Source organism: Zalophus californianus, chromosome 15 (assembly GCF_009762305.2).
Source record: "Zalophus californianus isolate mZalCal1 chromosome 15, mZalCal1.pri.v2, whole genome shotgun sequence".
Taxonomy (NCBI): Eukaryota; Metazoa; Chordata; class Mammalia; order Carnivora; family Otariidae; genus Zalophus; species Zalophus californianus.
Window position 1 is genome coordinate 71,652,329 of NC_045609.1, and position 19,061 is coordinate 71,671,389.

General features: G+C 41.7%; 1 protein-coding gene across 8 annotated transcripts in view; it reads right to left on the reverse strand.

The window, feature by feature from the left end:
* Positions 1 to 19,061, reverse strand: part of LOC113921442 (nebulin related anchoring protein) — a 70,323-nt gene that overhangs the window by 50,887 nt on the left and 375 nt on the right. For 7 of the 8 annotated variants that reach the window (XM_027592116.2, XM_027592151.2, XM_027592133.2 and 4 more), the window contains exons 2-12: positions 18,766 to 18,860; positions 17,983 to 18,070; positions 12,977 to 13,081; positions 10,429 to 10,533; positions 9,228 to 9,335; positions 8,407 to 8,511; positions 7,535 to 7,642; positions 7,211 to 7,309; positions 4,525 to 4,629; positions 3,412 to 3,528; positions 1,139 to 1,243 (exon numbers count right to left, since the gene is read on the reverse strand). In XM_027592116.2, the coding sequence (XP_027447917.2) occupies positions 1,139 to 1,243; positions 3,412 to 3,528; positions 4,525 to 4,629; positions 7,211 to 7,309; positions 7,535 to 7,642; positions 8,407 to 8,511; positions 9,228 to 9,335; positions 10,429 to 10,533; positions 12,977 to 13,081; positions 17,983 to 18,070; positions 18,766 to 18,860 (1,140 nt within the window). The remainder of the gene's footprint in view (positions 1 to 1,138; positions 1,244 to 3,411; positions 3,529 to 4,524; positions 4,630 to 7,210; positions 7,310 to 7,534; positions 7,643 to 8,406; positions 8,512 to 9,227; positions 9,336 to 10,428; positions 10,534 to 12,976; positions 13,082 to 17,982; positions 18,071 to 18,765; positions 18,861 to 19,061) is intronic. The other variant, XM_027592105.2, reaches the window with a different exon arrangement.

A 19,061-nucleotide genomic window follows, 5' to 3' on the forward strand; every position in this document is an offset into this window, starting at 1 on the left:
CGGGGGGCTCTCAATGGACAAGACGGATCATGCAGACACGGGGCACAAAGCCCCACGCTAGGGGCTGGTGCAAATCACTGTGTGCTATTACCTCTGTTTCCAGTTATATGAAGAATATAACCTGAGCTTTGCCAAATTCTATGCTTTTTTTACACCACAAAGTAGTGGCTCCTAAAACCGTGTGAAATAAGGATGTCATGTCCCAAATGCATCTTACCAAATGAAGGGAAAACCAAAACAGGATGCCAGAAAGTCATAAATAGGAAAATCTGGGTAACTTCTAATGAAGCGGCATTAAAATCACCTACCTGGGAGGCCAATGACTTTCTAGGCACGGAGATTATTTAAACAGATACTATTACCATGCATCAGACACGATTCTACTCAGTTCATTTTCACAAGGACTCCATGAGAAGGAAGGACTTAGTATCATCCCCATTTTACACATGGACAAAGTGGCTCAGGGGGCTTAAACAACTTGCCCAAAGTCGAACACTTGACTAACTATGGAGCCAGGTCGGTCAGCTCCAAAGCTGGTGCTCTTCACCACTACATGTAGGCAAAACAAATTCCTCTCTGAGCCTTACAAAGTCCCTCATGATCTTAAATTTTACTACAGTATGCAGCGAAGCAGAAATAAAATCACATCATCTAGTATAGGTCCTTGATGTTCTCAAGGAAACATCTCCAGAACTTCTCTGAGAATTTCCAAATTTGCGAATGCCATCTGCTTCTCTGTAAAACCAGGAAAGCACATCTGGGTCCCCAGGTTAAATGAGATCAGACATGAACTAAGAAGCACAAAATCACATTGAGAGGGGACGTCGCATGCTCAGCCAGGCTCCCCCACCAGCATTCACCACCAGGAGCCCCCGATACTGCTACACAGGAAGAACACAGGAGGAGAGGTGCTGCCATTAAGGATTCAAGGTCAAGTGTGTGGTGGAGGATGGGACAGAATTTAACACTATGTGGACTACTCCCTGCAGGCAATCCTGATCAAAGCTCTTAGGTATTTGTGCCCAAGAGGCCATGCTTCTCTGAGACAAACAGATTTTTCACATAGACTGTCTCTTAAGAGACCTAGGAATTAGCTCATAAAAAAGTCCAAAGAAATGCTTAGGTGTTAAAAACTCACATCACTGGTGAATTTTGAGATCTTGCTCACGTTCCTGAATTGAGGTGTCTCACAGTAGTTGATGCTGTGACCTTTACTACTTCCCAGGTTCTTCTTATATTCCACCTTGGAAACCAAAACACCAGATGCACAATAGAACCAACCCCAAAGCCACTCTTGAAAATGTCACCAGGACTTTACTAGGATATTTTTAGAAAACTTTCAACCCAACATTTAAAAATACCAGGCATAGGACACTCTAAATTAAGAGTACATGTTTTCCTTTCAAATAATAAATAAGTAAATCATCAGTTTGGTTCTGAAAATTAAAAGATATATGGTCCCTTCCAAGAGAAAATCCAGTAAGAGATCATACAGCCCAAAAAGTGGCAAAATGGGTTTTAGAAATCAGGACGGCGGTTACTCTTGGGGGAAAGTGTCTGGGGGATTGTAGGGGGTATGTCTGAGTCATGTTCTGTTTCTTGATCTGGGTGCTAGCGTTGTGTCCACTTGCAGAAATCTCCCCCATTATGGACATACGGCATGTACACTTCACCATATGTACACTTCAATAAAATTTAACCCAAAAAGTTACTTTACAAAGGAGTATAATAAATGAGACCACTCATAGATGCACAGAGCGTCTTCTAATTTTAAACAGGTTGGCTAGTTGAGCTCCCCGGGGTAGCTGGATGTAAGATGTGAGGTTATAGTTATTGAATAAACCCCAAGTCGTCCCTGATAATTGGAGGAGGCAGCTGAAGGCTGATTACCATGAATAGAGCATGACTGGTTTGTCCTACTGGATGTTTATAAGGGCAAAAGGAAACATTTGGATTTCCTACAACTAGATGTCCTACTTATGGTTATAAGGGCAAAAATAAATTGAAGGTTCTTTTGTGACCTCTTACCAAAAAAAAAAAAAAATACAATTTGTTATCCTATCTTATAAAACATATGGTGGAAACATGCTTTTTAAAGTATGCAAGATGCATTATAATGCTCACAATCTGACAAGAAGTGAAAAAAGTATACCAAGCTATAAATATAGTTGAATTCTAATCTATAAATGTCTTTATATTCATATACTTGTTTATAGTATTTTCTCCTAGAAAAAGGCCAAAATGTTAACAGTGTTTTTCCTGGGTGGTAGAACTGTACTTTCAGAGATCTGGTTCCAACTTTGTCCCTAAAAGTCTCTCTGAACCAGAATAAGACACTGTACTTTTCTAGATCTATGACAAAGTGAGGAACTAAAGACTGCCAAGGTCCCATCTAGATCTAATGTTCTGTGAATCAAGAGCAAGGTTTACTACTTGACTTTGCTCTTGTGGGGTGAAAGCAGCCAGAGAAAATATGTAACCAAGCATGATGTGGCTATGTTCCAATAAGCTTTATTTACAAAACCAGGCTATGGGTCAGATTTGACACTCTGGTCGTAGTTGGCTGCCTCTGGCCTAGAGCATCAGAACCATCTCATACGTGAGCCTCCCACTGAGATTAGGAAAACGTCACTCCTGGTGATTCTGAGCAGCCCAAAGTTAGAGGACCACAGATTAAGGAATAATTGGGGGGAAGAAGACTGACCTTTAGAGGTTAGGGAAGAAATACAGGATACTTGAATATCTGCTTCTGAGTTGCAGATAACTTGTTAGGGGAATACTTTTAATAGCCCTCATTCTTCCCTTTGCAAGAGGTTGTTAACTCAAATGCCCTTAGGGTTTACTAAGGAAATGCCAATGAGACGCGGCTGGAAAGAAAAGACTGGAGGGAGTGATAAGAATTTGGGAGCTAGCGGGGTTATTTCCTTGCCAGAGTCCCAGCAATTCAAAAAATCTGAATCACCCGGTAGACCAAACAAAACACACAGTCTGGCGGCCAGTCCAGCCTCTAAGCTACGGGAATTCACGGGAGACACACAGCTTCTGGGACACCGGACTCCAATAATAAGAGAATGAGAGAGGTTCCATGTTGGAAACACTTTCTGATCTTTGATTTCCACTCTGTTTGAATGACGTATTGTTATAAAGGTTGGCTAGGGAAGTATTCTGCAACCAAAAATCGGCTGCCTGAAACTTCTGAATATCTACAGCCCTGTGAGAATTGGAGAGGAAACTTCTGAACCCTTGGAGAAATTCCATTTGTTTTAATTTGTTTGATTCTAGGCTCTCTAGTGAGTTGCTTTTTTTACTGCCCATTTGTTCCATGGGAACTGGTAACCGTGTTTAGCTCCTGTGTCTTTGCTCAGAATTTTTCACGCTGGGGTTGCCCCATCCATGGTCCCCCATACGCACCTCGCTCACAAGCTTGTTCACGCTCTGGGCCCGCTTGAGAACCAAGTTGTCTTGGGCTGGGAGGGAGTGATAATGCGCAGGGCCTTTCATCTTATTGAAGTCCTGCCTGTATTTTATCTGAAAGAAGCACACAAAGAGGGCCCAGAGTTGTTGTTTTCACGCTCCGTGAGAGAAATTACCCCAAAATGACCCTGCATTTAATGTCAACATTTACTTAAGAGAATTTTCTGAAGGGGAAAAAAAAAATCACATGGGTTTTTTTTTTTCCTCCATGAAATCCATAAACCACTCAGTCCCTTTTGTATTAAAGTTTTATTGGCCCTTTTCACACTTTGTGTACTTTATACTCTAATTCTGCATGAAGAAACGTCTTGAAACAAGCATGCCAAAGGGTGTAATTCCAAACCCAGTCTGCTCATGGTTTCAACATCTTTTCTCATCTAAACTGCTAACGAGGGGCCAAGTGAGTTACGTGTTTTACTTCCCCTCTCAGGGCAAGAATGCACTGTCTTGGGCAAATGGGTATAATAATTGAATAGCACAGAGCAAAGGAGAAGGGCAAAGGGGGTGTGAAACTCATGCGTGGCTTCTAACTATACATAGACCAAGCTCAAATTGGCATCTTAGATCTACATGGGCACATCACTCGACTGAGTTTAATTATAGCTTATCTTTCAAGGACCGCCAGCTGGCCAGCATTCTGCAAATAAAAATCATTTTATCTACTGGGTTACACCCAGTTTGATAATCATATAAGCTGTTTTCATCAGCTAGTCCCCTAAAGTGCTAGGTTTCTAAATGGCTTATTTTGCAAATACTCTTCTAACCCCAGCTTATCTGGCTGGACCAGCATCTGCACTTGCTTTAACTCACCTAAAGTAAGTTCCACCATTTGTCGGTGTCACACTCCTTTGAAGCAGATAAATGTGACCAAAGAGTTTGAACAAAAGAAGATGTCAGAAATTTGGAGAGAAATTGAGGGCTATAACATTTTACTCTGGCTCAGCCCTAAATAAATTGATCTGTGTGTAGGTTTCAGTTAAGCACAGTCTTCAACGTCTTGTTTCTCCTCTGCTTCGGTGGCTCTGCGGGTCATCCCCAAGTGGTACTTACATCACTAGCGAGTTCATTGGCTTTCTTAGCATTCTGATAAGCTGGGGTGATCATAGCAGGGAAGCTGCCTTTTCCTCTGTGCTCCTGATATTCTTCCAAGTAACCCTGCGGGGCGAATAGAAAATTTCCATCAGGGATGCGCCCCTCCCTGAATGGGTGGGGAGTTGGAAATGATCTCTCCTAGAGCCTGTTCCTATAGAGGCCCATCCACACTGGACATTCCAGGGATTGCCTTAAGAGCAGAACCGTGTGGTGGCTAAGATGGAGGACTCTGAAGTCAGGTCTACTTACTGGTGCCTGGCACAGAGTCAGCACTAAATAAATGGTAATTCTCATCATCAACATTTCCACTAGATAAATCCAGATATTCTACAAGTCTCCCAGACCCATGGATTACGGAGTACTCATTTCTTTTTTTTTTTTTTTAATATTTTATTTATTTATTTGACAGAGAGAGACACAGCAAGAGGGAACACAAGCAGGGGGAGCAGGAGAGGGAGAAGCAGGCTTCCCGCGGAGCAGGGAGCCCGACATGGGCCTCGATCCCAGGACCCTAGGATCACGACCCGAGCCGAAGGCAGACGCTTAACGACTGAGCCACCCAGGCACCCTTGGAGTACTCATTTCATATCTGACACCCGGGAGGTCCCTCTGCCTTCTAGTAATCTCAAATGCCGCCTTTCTTGGGCCCATTGGCAGATCTATGCAGAGAAACCCATTAACACATCCCAGATACCTTTTTCCCAGTGATGTATGGTTTTTGCCAAGAAGAAGAGCATTTTATAACTATTTGAATTTTTTTGTATTTGGGGGGAAATTTCAAATTGCCCTAAGAGGCTCTAAATGGGACTAAATGTGTATGTCAGACTATTATAATCTGAGCCTGTTTCTTCCTTCCTCTTCCCCACATCACCCATCCACTCGCACAAAAGAAAACCTTCTCTCTCATATCAGTAGCATAAAGCTTTCCTGGCAGTGGGATATACTTGAAGACCCCGTCCCACACTACCTTCTCTCTGGGAAACTCCTCCCTCATTCCCAGTCCTGCCCCAGGCAGAATTATATACTTCCTCATCTGTATTCCCACCCATCTGAAACAGCCTTCTGTGCCCCCTCAAGCTCATGACTCCATCTCCCTCCGGCCTCCTCCAAGGCAAGGGCCTGCCCTGCTCCTGCACCAGGGTCGGAGTCTGGCACACACATTTTAAAAAATAAAACAGTTGGGTCAAATTAGAAAGTCCAGGCTTTTCCTTTATCCAATAGTGACAACTGTTTAGCCTGAGTGCTCCTGTATGTTTGGCTGCCAAAATGTTCTGGGCCAAACGCAACAAGTAAAAAAAGTTAAACTAAAAAAAAAAATAATAATGAAGGCCCCCAAATTCTTTGATAATCCCCTTTTGCCCCTTCTGCTCTATGGGTGGGGGTTGGCTTGTAGCTTTATTTTAACTTCTCTGCTTTTATGTATCTATGTTAGTTGTATAAATCTTTTAGTGAGACATTCAATCCTCCTGGGGATTTGACTGGTTACAAACAATAAGTAGATTACATGATACAGCCCACTGACCTAAAAAAATAGTTATTCATGAAAAGGAAGGATGAATTGTTTGGCATTTTAGGCACTATGGGTATTTATAGTTTATCTGACTGTCTGCTTCTTTCTCACTCCCTCCTTCTCATGCCTGGGGGGGTCCCACTAAATCACACAAGGAAATGCCACACGAGGCTGATCCTCTTGACAGTTATTGGGGGCCCTTTCAAACAGCACCCTCTTTGATTCTTAGATTTGTTATTAGCATGACCGGAAACTTCAGCCAAGATGTCCTAATAAGCGAGAACCAACTACAACACTGTGAGGTTACATCTCATCGATGTGTATAGATATGTCTAGACACGCTCATGTACTGGCAGAAAGCGTTGGCCACATTTAGAACAAAATATTTTCTGCCAAATATAGAAACCAATTTTTAAAACTGATTTTTAAAAGTTGTCTTGAGCCTTGTATACCATAGATTTAAAACATGAAACTCATAAAAACATAATTTCATTGAGGTTAAAGCACTGAGGCCATTTAAGTAACTTACAGAATTTAATAAAATGGACCTTTTCATTTAAGACTGAACATTTTTGCTCAGACAGACATTTGCAAAGGGGTCACACCCTATCTTCACACAGATCCCAAGTTTTACACAAGTGTCTCCCTAGACACTCTTCTAAAGAAAAGAAACAAGTTGTCTCCTTTTATAAATTATGTATGTTGAATAAATCATATATGTTATAGAATCTACCCCCTGACAAAAAATTCAAAGAAGTTTCCAATTAGTTTTAAAAAATCAACTAAACTCCCTGCATGTACTCTTCCAGCACACACACTTAGCCTTCCAGTATGGTCTTCTTCAATGAATAAGTGAGAAAGCTTTACTCTTGGCAAATCCACCCTCTTCACAGAGGTTCTTTATTTTTAAAAAAGAAAGGGAAAAGTGCTTAGAAACTGTTTTCCCACGCGGATCAAGTTGAGCCCAATGTAATTGTTTGTCATTGCTTTCTGACTTGGAAAATCCACCTTTCGTAAATAGGGCAAGATAAACCACAGCCCAACCCCTGACTCAAGGGCCATCGTCGTGTGACAGGCCAGCAGGCTACTGACCATCAGAAAGGGCAGACTCCCAGGAGTGGTGTCATCACCTACCTGGCCATACTGGTCCATGCATTCCCTTGTGTCTGCAGCCCCAGCAGCTGGACTAGCCATTCCTTTCATTTCCCTTTGATATTGTTGATGGTACTTCACCTAAATGAAGGGTAAGGACAAACCTCGGGAATTTCACCTTCTATGCACAGAAGCCAGAAGAGTAAAAACAAATGTCTTACAGAATATTCTGTTTCTGCTTGGGTCCAGGGAAAGCTACTCCCTGGACCACAGTGCATGCAAAAGGAGACAGGAAGTTGTACTCGCCAGGCCCAGGCAACTTCCTGCTTCCTCCCCTACCACGAATACACTGTCATGGACACTCACAGCACTGGCCAGCTCATTGGCTCTCTTGGCTATCTGATATGCAGGTGTGATCATAGCAGGAAAACTGCCTTTTCCTCTTTGCTGTTCATAGTCCTCTGTGTATCTCACCTGGAAGATGAAAAAAGAAAATAAACATCATGCCACAATCCCACAATGTATGAGGCCATCTGATGAGAAGTCCTGCCAAGGGTTTGCATGACCCCTTCGGGTCCCCCTGACACAGCCCCTATGGCAAGATCACTGGTTTTTGGCTTGATGGACCACATGCATCTTCTTTACCTTTTTATTTCCCCAAACCCAGCACAGTGCCTGGTACATGGAGATACTCAATGCAGAATTCAACACATACTTATGAAGCATGTGCTGTGGGCCAGGTGGTGGGGCTGGGCAGAGGAAGGAGGTTTTTGCCTTCAACGGGCCACGAGTCAAGTCTAGGAGACAAAAGAGGTTTCTCAACCCAAGGCAAGTGAAAGCCACTCGTTAAGCTGAATCTGGATTTGTGCTTACACTTCCTGCTCAGAAAAAGACTAAGTTCTTGGTCTTATTATGCTAGGAAACAAGGGGGCTGTGAAAAGGCAAATGTAGAAATTCCTTAGAAGTTATATTCTATAATTTGCGGTGACAAGGACTGAATTTTTTCAGATTAATCACATACATCTGACTTGTGACTGATACTAAGTTTTCTCTCTAAGGAAGAGTTTTCGCAAGGTCTGTGCTGGCTGACTTATCTGACTTGACCATCCTTGACCTTAGAAAGTTCTCCCTGGCTCCCACACGGGACCAAGAGGACTCCTCCACTCTTCCTCCCTCCACCTCCAAGGAAGGAAGGAAAGGAGAATCTTGAAGGCCTCTAGACCTCCATCATTTCTTACATCACTTTGAAGCTGTCCTCCTGCCTTGGCCCGTAGCAGCTCAGGGGTGTCTGCCACCGTGGTGAACCTGGACACACGCTCGTCATGCCCTCTCTTGTATTCCACCTGATGAAGAGACGGCATGGAGTCAAGGTCTTACCCACCAGCCTTTGTGAGGACGCTTCCTTGCAGCTGTCCTGAAGCTATACCATCATGCTAGACTCAACACAAGCTTATGGCCAAGTCTTTAGGGCTGGTTTCCTAAGCTCCTCTTTAAAAAGCGTCATTCCTACTATGTTAAGTCCAAGAGAATGCCAGGCACAGTTAACCATTAACAAATATTAACTCACTTCATCTCTATAACAATCACATGAGGCAGGACTATTATTTTCCCCATTTTACAAATGAGCTGCTGAGGAATAGAGAACTTAGTCATTTGCTCATGGTCACACAGCTGGTAAGTGAGAGAGTCAGGATTCCAGTCCTTGCATTCTGGCTCCAAAAATCTGAGCTCTTAGCCAATAAGCTTTGCTATTCCTCAGGAGGACGTGCCATCCACTTAATAACAATCTGTGTCTAAGATGCTAAAGTGACCTCGAGAAATTATTTGGTCCAGTCTTTGGATGAGCTACCTGGTCTCTCCATTTGATAGATGTGGCCCAGTCAAGGCACAAAAGATAACAGGTAGGGAAAACATAAGAGCACAGTTTTCTCCATAATACCACACTAATGACACCTACTGTCCATAAGCACTCTCTTACTGGTTTTTATCTGAATCCCAGAGTTTCATCAGTGACCAAAATTAGCATAATCTATGGTGAAATAAGCCCTGGGATGCTCACTTGGCTGGCCAGCTGGTTGGCTTTCTTGGCTCTTTGATAAGCAGGCGTGATCATGGCTGGAAAGCTCCCTTTGCCCCTCTGTTGCTCATAGTCTTCTGTATACTCCTGCTGGACAGAATCAACATCAGCACAAGAACCAATATGATATCAGATAAGAACGAAGAAAACTGTAACTGTGAGCATCATCAGAACCAATGCAACTGGATTTATAAAGTAGTTGGAAACCATTTCAATCACCTGGAGTAAATTTGAAAATGTTATTCCACTGGTGATTTGAATAACATCTTCGACACTGAAGAAATCCTATTTCCCAGGTCAAAGGGATTCCCATTCAGGGCTTATGTCAAATTATGTGAAACCTGGCCCAACCCAAGGGACCCAAAGAGAGCACAACCCCTTCGACTCAAAGGCTTGTATGATAATGCAGCAGTTAATGTGCAGGAGATTCTTCTGTAACTTGTCCACTAGAATTAGTTCTACAGCATTGAGAGTAAAATGTTAGATTTTCCTTCTTACTTTCTGCGTACCTCTGATGATTAGTTTTCCTAATGAGACATGGCTCCTAGCATTTGTGTCTCTGCTTTCTTTCCATCTGCTAAAGACTAAGTCACTAAAGACTGACAATAGTTTCCAAAGTGGTTTCTTCAAAGGGTAAGTGCCCTGAGTGTGTGAAGAGGACCAGAAGGTACCATGTGTAAATTATTAAGGATTTCCACAATCTGGGCTAAAACTGCCTTTTCTACATGAAAATCTACTAAAATCTCTCTTACAGTGCTGGGGGGCAGGAGTCTAAAATGGGCCATCAGGGCTGGTCTCTTCTGGAGGCTAGAGAGGAGGCTCCATTTCTTAACCTTTTCTAGAGGCCACCTGCATCCCTTAGTGTATGGTTCCCAATGGCTTCGACCTCTGCTTCTGTCATTACATCACCTTGTCTCTGACTCTGACCCTCTTGCCTCCCTCCTTGTAAGGACCCTTGTGATTACATTCATCCACCCTAACAATCCTGGGTAATGTTCCTATCTCCAGATCCTTAACTTAATCATATCAGCAAAGCCCCCTTGGCCAGGAAATGTAACAGTTACACATTTCTGGGGATTGGGACTTGGTAATCTTTGGGGGAGGGGCCAGTAGTTTGTCTACCACAATCTTAAGATCAAGAAACATTCAAACTAATTGCTAGAATAGGTTGTAAGGCCCTTACCTCACCAAGAGACTTTCGGGCCTCAACCATCCTTACAATTTCAGGGTCTGGCAGAGCTCCTGGGCACCAAGCATTCCCTTCCCCATATCCAGTCCAATAGGCTCTCTATAAAGGAAACACACAAATGCATAAACACACACCCCACACATTTGGTTGGTAAGACCTACCCCACCCTCTTAGCAATGCTCATGTACACTGTCAACATAAGAGAAATTCTCTAAAAACTATAAACTCCTATTGGCATATGGTGGGTCTCACCTAACAACAAAGTTCAATTTTTTCACCTAGAAAATAATCTAATATCCTAAAAAGTTAAACTTTCTGAGATTCACTTATATTCTAGAAGGGTTTCAAATGTAACTCAGCATTTCTTTGCTCATCATTGTACCTAGACTGAGCAGTGGGGAGTCACTATGGACGGGAGATGTGAGATTAACCAGCCTGATTCAGACACGCTGCAAAAACCTACTACTTGTCATGTGCTTAATATTGGGATAAGCAATCAACACTGGGAAAAGAAAAGCCAAAAAAAAAAAAAAAGGGAATACAGTCTCTTATTTAAGATATCTGTCGCCTCTATAGGGAGATGAACCCAACAAAGGAAACAAGTAATGATTAGAAAATGTTTGTGTGCATAAGTGTACTGTATTGAGGATAAACACAAGGTTTTAAGAAGCAATCTGTATATGGGTGGGTCCCATTCTGGATAGGAAGATGGAACCTAAGCTGGACCTCCAAGGCTGAGGTCAGTTAACAGGGGCAAAAGGAGAAAGAAGGACATCCATTCTAGAAGGTCAGTTTTATTAAGGCAAGGATTTTCATCAGTTTTGTTCACTGATGTATTCTAACAGCCTGGAACAGTGCCTGGCACATAACTGACTCAATAAGTATTTGTTGAATAAACTCTAGGAGTAGGGACAATGATGAATTAAAGCATGAAGGCAATGACTGGCTTTGTGTGAAAGATCATGAGGAGATGGGTTTGACTGGAATTGAGGGGAAGAGATGAGGAGTCAAGTGGGCTGGAGGTGGGGCAAATTGGACAGGTTGGGTAGAATCATGCTTTGGAGATCTGGAAAGACAGATAATTCACATATGAAAATATGCTCAATCATACTAACAATCAGGAAAATTTAACTTAAAACAACAAGATAGAAATTGTCAAAAACTTTTATCTGGAAATACCAAATATTGATGAAAGTGTGGAGGAATAAGTATTCCCATCCTCTGCCCATAAGAGTATCAAATGCACAGCCATATTAGAGTGCAATTTGACAGTGGCCATGGAAATTAAAAAGGCATGCACCCTTTCATCACCTAGCAACCTCATTTTTCATTAGCTAGTCTAGAGAAACCCTCACTGTGTCCAGAAGAGGTCACACACAGGGTGTCCACTGCAACTTCGTAATAGGAAAAAAAAAAAAAAAAACTGGAAAGAACCCTGCCCATCAATAGAAGAGCATGATACACCCATTCTTAATGGTTGCATTCATGATACACCCATCCTGCAATAGCTTACAAGGAAGTTGACACAGAAATATCTCCAAGATATTTGTTCACTGAAAAATATAAGCTACAAAATAAGGCATGCTGTTTCAGGGAAAAAACTACACATCCCAATAGAAATACACATATGTAATGTTCAGTGAAAATAATGGCTAATATTTACTGTGCCTACCATTGTTCTAAGGTCTTTACATTTGTATACTCTTTTAATCTTCCAATAGTTCTGTGAATCAGGAATTGTCAGAAGTTCAGTTTACAGATGAGAAAGCCAAAGAAAAGAATGGTTAAATAATTCACCAATGGCCCCTCAGTACATGGCAGTGGTCATATCCAAATGGGAATAGATAAGAAATAAATGACATAGATCTATATTTATAAATGAGTAAAGTCTGAAAGAATACCCACAAGACTGATAATGACAGGTACCTCTGTAGAGGGACTGATTAGAGATGGTGCACAAGGAGTTCCTCTGTACTTGGCTTTTTTTACAATGAGGAAAATGCAAGTATTATGTGTATAATGAAAAGTAAATGGCTGAGGAATTTTGAAACAATGAGACTCTCCCTAGTGAGCATAAATTCTCAGGTGGTAGGAAGAGTAAGTTAGGGCCATCCAGGAAGCTGTGTGTGACCAACATCACTGGACAGACTGGACAGAGGCAAAGCCGGAAGAGAGAAGGCCATTTCGGAAGGTCCTGGCAAAGGTTCAGGCAGGAGATGACGTGCATCAGAGCAGGGAGAGTGAAATGCAGGGCAAGGGGCAGAGCTGAGGGAAGGATCAGAGGCAGGAAGGGCAGCCATGGTCTCCGGCCTGGGTGGTTGTTCCCAGGGACAGAAACACAATAGTTGGAAGACACAAACTGACTAATGAGTTTGGACTGGAAGCATGCTGGGGGATGTCTTCTGTAGACAGCTGGAATCACAAACTGGGTGAACGAAAGCCTAATCAATTTCTTTAGAAGTAATACTCATAATGCATCTCACTTGCAGAGTGTGTCGGTCTTTTCCCTTTTTCCCAAACCCATTCACACCTCTCCTCTCACCTCGTTCATCAGGACCTGCTGCTTAGGTGCATCTGTCCCATCCCTGGATTTCATGTCCCATTGAAAAACCGACTTAAACTGTCCGCCCTCATCTTGGTCATCAATCTGCACCACAGAGACATTGTCGGTAACATTTCCATCAGAGAAGAGAAAGAAAATAAACAACATATAGTTAAGTGGAGGGACTGTTCTAAATCTCAACGGCAAAGCTTCATAAGTGCACAACATACACACTGTGTTTGTCAGGCGCACCTGCTCCACCAGCCAGGTGACACATGCAGAGCCCCTGCAGTGTGCAAAGCTCTAGTCAGCAGTGCAATTAAAAAGACTGAAGGTCTCAATGAACTTATCACACGACACCCAGTATTCAGGTTAGAGTAACCTCAGAAAATGCTAGATATCAGAGTAGTGGTTCTTAACTTTAGTCTGTGCCACAATCACCTGGGGAGCTTGTTAACATGTTGTCCCCCTCAATTCATGTATGCATTTTCCTACGCTTTATAATTTTACCTTTAATATCTTGACCTGTAATATACCTTGAGTTAGTTTTTTTGTGTATGGGTGTGAGGTAGGGGTCCAGGTTCATTTTTTTCCACGCAAATATCTAATAACTCCAGCACCGCTTTCCTGAAAGATCATCCTTGCTATACTGGATTGCAGTGGCACATCTGTCATAATTCGAGGGACCACATATGAGCGGCTCTATTTCTGGACCTTGGATTGCATTCTACTGGCCTGTCTATTCTTATGCAATACTACGCTATGTTAATGACTACTACTTTTATAGTAAATCTCAAAATCTTGTAACTAAAGCCCTTCAATTTTGTTCTTCAGAGTTTCTTGGCTATTCTAGAATCTTTGTGTGGTTCACATCAATTTTAGAATCTGTGGGTCAATTTCTATGAAGAACACCAGGATTTTGGCTGGAATTACATTGAACGTGTAGATCAATTTGGGCAAAACTGACATGGGAATGGTATCTTCGGAGTCTTGGGCTGGGCAAAGAGTTCTTAAAGACAACACAAGTAGGACCCGCCATAAAAGAAAAAATCAAAAGGTCTTCGGTCTCAATCCAGATATCATAATGGATGAGGTCTAAAATAGGGCCAGAAACCTGCAATTTAACAAGCAGGAGTTGAAATCATGAATTTTACAGATGAAGAAAGAAACTGAAAGCAAAGAAGTGACCTTACTAAAGTCATTCAACAGGTAATCAGAGCCAGGCTTAGAATCCAGGAATTCTATTTCCACATGAAGGGCACTTCCTCTCATCAAATTTCTAGGCTGACTACTGCTCGGCGCAGCTGCAATATGTGTATTTTTAAATATATAAATTGAGAGTGCTTTACCTGCTTCTTCCCCTGGATTTTGAGAAACTACCACAAACATGACATAGACTGAAGGCAACGTTTCTGGTCAGCAGCACTACTGATATTGGGGGCCGGTTAACTCTTTTTCCTGGGCCCTGTCCGGGGCACTGCATGATGTTTAGCAGCACAGCTGCTCCTTACCCGTCAGACACCAACAGTACCCCTCCCTGCCAGTTGTGACATTCTAAAAAGTCCCCAGACATCACAAATGTCCCCTGAGGAGTAAAATTGCCCTTCTTGAGAGCCATTGCCTTAAGGAATCAGAACCGCGTGATCAAAATAGATAGAAAGTCTCATTTGCTGCCCTCCACCCACAGAACAAATCCTTCACTGGGGAATACCTGCCTCACCAGAGACTTTTCATGAGATTCCAGATTATTTTGAGGAAGTAGGAAGAGGAAAAAAAAGCCATTAAGGGTCGCGAGTGGGGTAAGGAAGAAGCATTAAGAGCTAAAGTCCCCTCTCTGAATAAAAGAGAATCTAGATGTTTTATTCTCCTAAAAATTCCATGCACGTCTACCAAACAGGAAATTTTGTCTTAGACATTTATTTATTTAGCTTTAAAAGGGTGACATTTAGGAAACACAAAAAATGTCAGCCTGCTTCGAATGCCAACTCAAACTCTTTCCTTTTCTCCTTCATCACCATCAGTGAAGCATCCCTTTCATTCTCTTTTAACACATGCACAACGAATTTGTTTTTATTCAATTGGCAAACTCTGTCAGAGATGCAAGAGTTAGGCAAGAAAGTCATCCATCCCCCTTCCTTAGGTGCCTATAAGACCCCGGGCCTAGAAGGGGCACAGCTGTCCATTTGAAATTTTTCCTGGTGGGGAAGGAGGAGAAAGTGACCTCAACAGCCAATTGTTTGGCATAACACACACATACACACACACACACACGCACACATGCATACACAAATATACATATATACACACACACACCATGTACACACAAATATACACAGAGACGTACACACATACACACCACACACCACACATGCACACACATGCATGCATGCACACATATGTATACCCACGCACTACATACACACGTGTGTGTGCCCGTGCACACTTATTCACACCTATACCCACACATACATACAGTCCCCATATGCGCACACACATTTACACACATGCACACATATTCACACAGAAGCAAACAAATGCACACACACAGGCATCCCGGGAAGGTCACGTCACCGTCTGTGGCTAGAACCAGAACCAGGAAAATTCTCACTTCAGATTGGGCCTGTCACACACAGTGAAAAGAAAATGAATCCACCACCACCTCAAAGAAAGGTAACATTGTGTGACCTGTTGTATGATTGGAAGGTAGGGACATGCCTGTTAAAAGCTAGCGTAGTGTGGAAAAGTAAGGATATTAGGGATCTTGTTGTAGAGAATGTAATGTGTCCAAACAGCACTCAGATGCTGTAAGTACTTCTCCTGGCATTGAATCTGTCAAACCCTAGCTATACAACGGTAGAAACATCTGGATGTTTGTAAACATAAACAAGTGCTTTTTTCCTTCTGGACAGTTTGCACTATGTGCATAGAAGTAGGCCAGTGGAGCAGTTTAGGATATGGGTTCTAGAGTCAGATAGATGTGGATCTGTCCCCACTCAAGTAGCTGGGTAAAACCAGGCAGGTTACTTAACCTCTCTCAGCCTCAGCCTCCTCAACTGTAAGATGGTAACATTACAGAGGATTCCTTTGAAGAAAAAATGAGAGAAGACAGAGAAAGAGCCCAGCAGAATGTTTGGCACCCTGTTTAAGTAAGAGTTTCACTCAGTACTTAGCGCAATTTTGTGTAGCTGCCCTTAGACATCAAGGGACGAAAACAAGACCCTAAAAGAACAAACACTCTCAATGTCCACAAGAGCCAAACTGTGGAAAGACCCAAGATGTCCATCGACCGATGAATGGATAAAGGAGATGTGGTATATATACACACACACACACACACACACACACACACACACACACACACACACACACACACACAATGGAATATTATGCAGCCATCAAAAAGAATGAGATCTTGCCATTTGCAACGACATGGATGGAACTGGAGGGTATTATGCTGAGCGAAATAAGTCAATCAGAGAAAGACATGTATCATATGACCTCACTGATATGAGGAATTCTTAATCTCAGGAACAAACTGAGGGTTGCTGGAGTGGTGGGGGGTGGGAGGGATGGGGTGGCTGGGTGATAGACATTGGGGAGGGTATGTGCTATGGTGAGCTCTGTGAGGTGTGCAAGGCTGTTGAATCACAGATCTGTACCTCTGAAGTAAATAATACATTTTATGTAAAAAAAAAAGAAGAAGAAGATAGCAGGAGGGGAAGAATGAAGGGGGGAAATCGGAGGGGGAGACGAACCATGAGAGACTATGGACTCTGAAAAACAAACTGAGGGTTCTAGAGGGGAGGAGGGTAGGGGGATGGGTTAGCCTGGTGATGGGTATTAAAGAGGGCACGTTCTGCGTGGAGCACTGGGTGTTATATGCAAACAATGAATCATGGAACACTACATCAAAAACTAAAGATGTAATGTATGGTGATTAACATAACATAATTTAAAAAGAAAAGAACAAATGCTCTCAGTAATCTAGGATTGTTTGTGAATTCTTAAGGCTTGCGAATGCTTCGAAATCAGTGATGTATGAGCAGCTCTGAACCTCGGGCTCCTCACCAGCAGAATGAGAGAATAACAGTACTTACCCTATTGGACAGTAATGTGTATTAAGTGAATTAAATGATTGTACAGTAAATGTTACGTAAGCATGTTAAAAAAATAATAAGCTCACAATTAGTGCAGGGCTCTTAGCAAAATAAGCTCCTTGGCAGGAGGCGTGGGGGTAAGCTCGATCTAACACATGTTTTCCTGAGGAGACTGGCAGTCTAGGCAGGCAGGAGAGGCAGTCTGAGGTGAGGTGACATGAGGAGGGCAGATCACTGACAGCCTTCCACGTCCTATGCAATTTTCTAATTTTAGAAGGTTGCTAGCTCCATCCCACAGAGCAACTTCCATGGGGCAGGGGGAAAGAAGTTAAATGAGTCATCATTTTAATAAATGCAGGCATCCAAGCTATTTGACAAGATCCAATTGTTGGTTTTTCAAAAGAAGTTGGTTTATCAACAAGGCTCCCTTGCCTATCCAAACATCACTTCCGAATCAAAATATTTTTGACCTACCCCCTACCCCAAGGGGAAAGAGAGGCTGCTAGTAATGGTAAAAACTCCTGAATTCAGAGAGATTTTGAGAGTGTGGTACTAGAGGTTTTTAGTTTCCTATACCAAAATAATCATGGGAGAAAATAAGGAAAGGCTCTTGTAATGTTTTCCAGCTATATAAAATTTGTTTTAGGTTATTAAACACCTATTGTATACAGGGACTATCAATGTGAACAGAGCCGTCAGACAGAGATAACAAAGACATCAGATATTCAAGCTAGATTATCTTGGGTATTGGCCCTTACTTCGTGGTGGGACAAACAGCAATATTTGTTACTTAAATGTACTTATAAATGAAGAACATGAGCAGGTTCAATGTTGACACAGATACTTAAGAACCTGAGTTAAGAAATTTTCTTTAAAGGTTATTTTGAAATTCAAAATTAAGTCTCTTACCCCATGGATGGCTTCTGGAGACTTCCTCACATTAAGATTTAAGGGAGTATGATAGACACTTGTGAAAGTGTTGTTTTTGGGGTTATGGCTAGAAAAAATAGATATAAACCAAAATTAGAAATGTACTTTACCCAAGATGATTGAGTGACTATCCCTAAAGGTATAGTCATTTTTTTAAATTGATAAATATAAAACTTAATAATTGCATGTTAAAAAAAAGATGGCAGTTCATTCAATAGAATATTTTTTAGTTTTCTTAAATGCAATTTATGATTAGTTTTCAATAAAATATAAAAACTCAAAACTCAAATAAAAAACTTATTAAGTTTACAATTTTCCAGGCAATGTCTTAAACAAAAAATAAAGGAAATCAAATAAATTCAATAGATACAATTTAAAGACCAAATTTAACTGGAAATGGTCACTTAAAAACTTTCTGAAAAAATAGAAAAGCATTCTGGAATTATTTAAAAGAAAAATATTAAGGCTTTATAGGCATATCTGAGGCAATTACACTGTTCTGAACAGTATTTAAGGATTTGATATGGGGTTATAGTGGGTAGATTTGACTTTTTACTTAGAAGAAATTTGAAAATTTCAACTTTCTGTCCTTTGCATAAAATCCTGCCATTGGGCTCATCAATGATTATACTTAAATGAAAAACTGGGGGAAGATATTTCTTGGATTTAACGCTGGGCTGTGTGATTGGAAGCTCTGGTTGGCTACTTGTTAAAAAATAAATAAAACCCAAGAGGTGGTGGGGTAGGGCACGAAACACTTACGCGTGACAATATGGCTTTTTCTGGTGACTCACGAAGTTATTAACCGATAGCATCATCTTGCAAACTTCACAGTGAAAACATGCTTTATGCCAGATCTAGAAATCATATAAGAAAAAGATGTAGCAAAATTACCTTTTCTTCCAGACTCGGGATTCTTATACATTTCCAGGTAAAAATGGATCCTTAGAGATAAAATGGTAATACACACACACACACACACACACACACACACACACACACACACACGACTACAGTACGTTAAATGAATGAATAACCTTTTTTTTTCAAGGCAACAT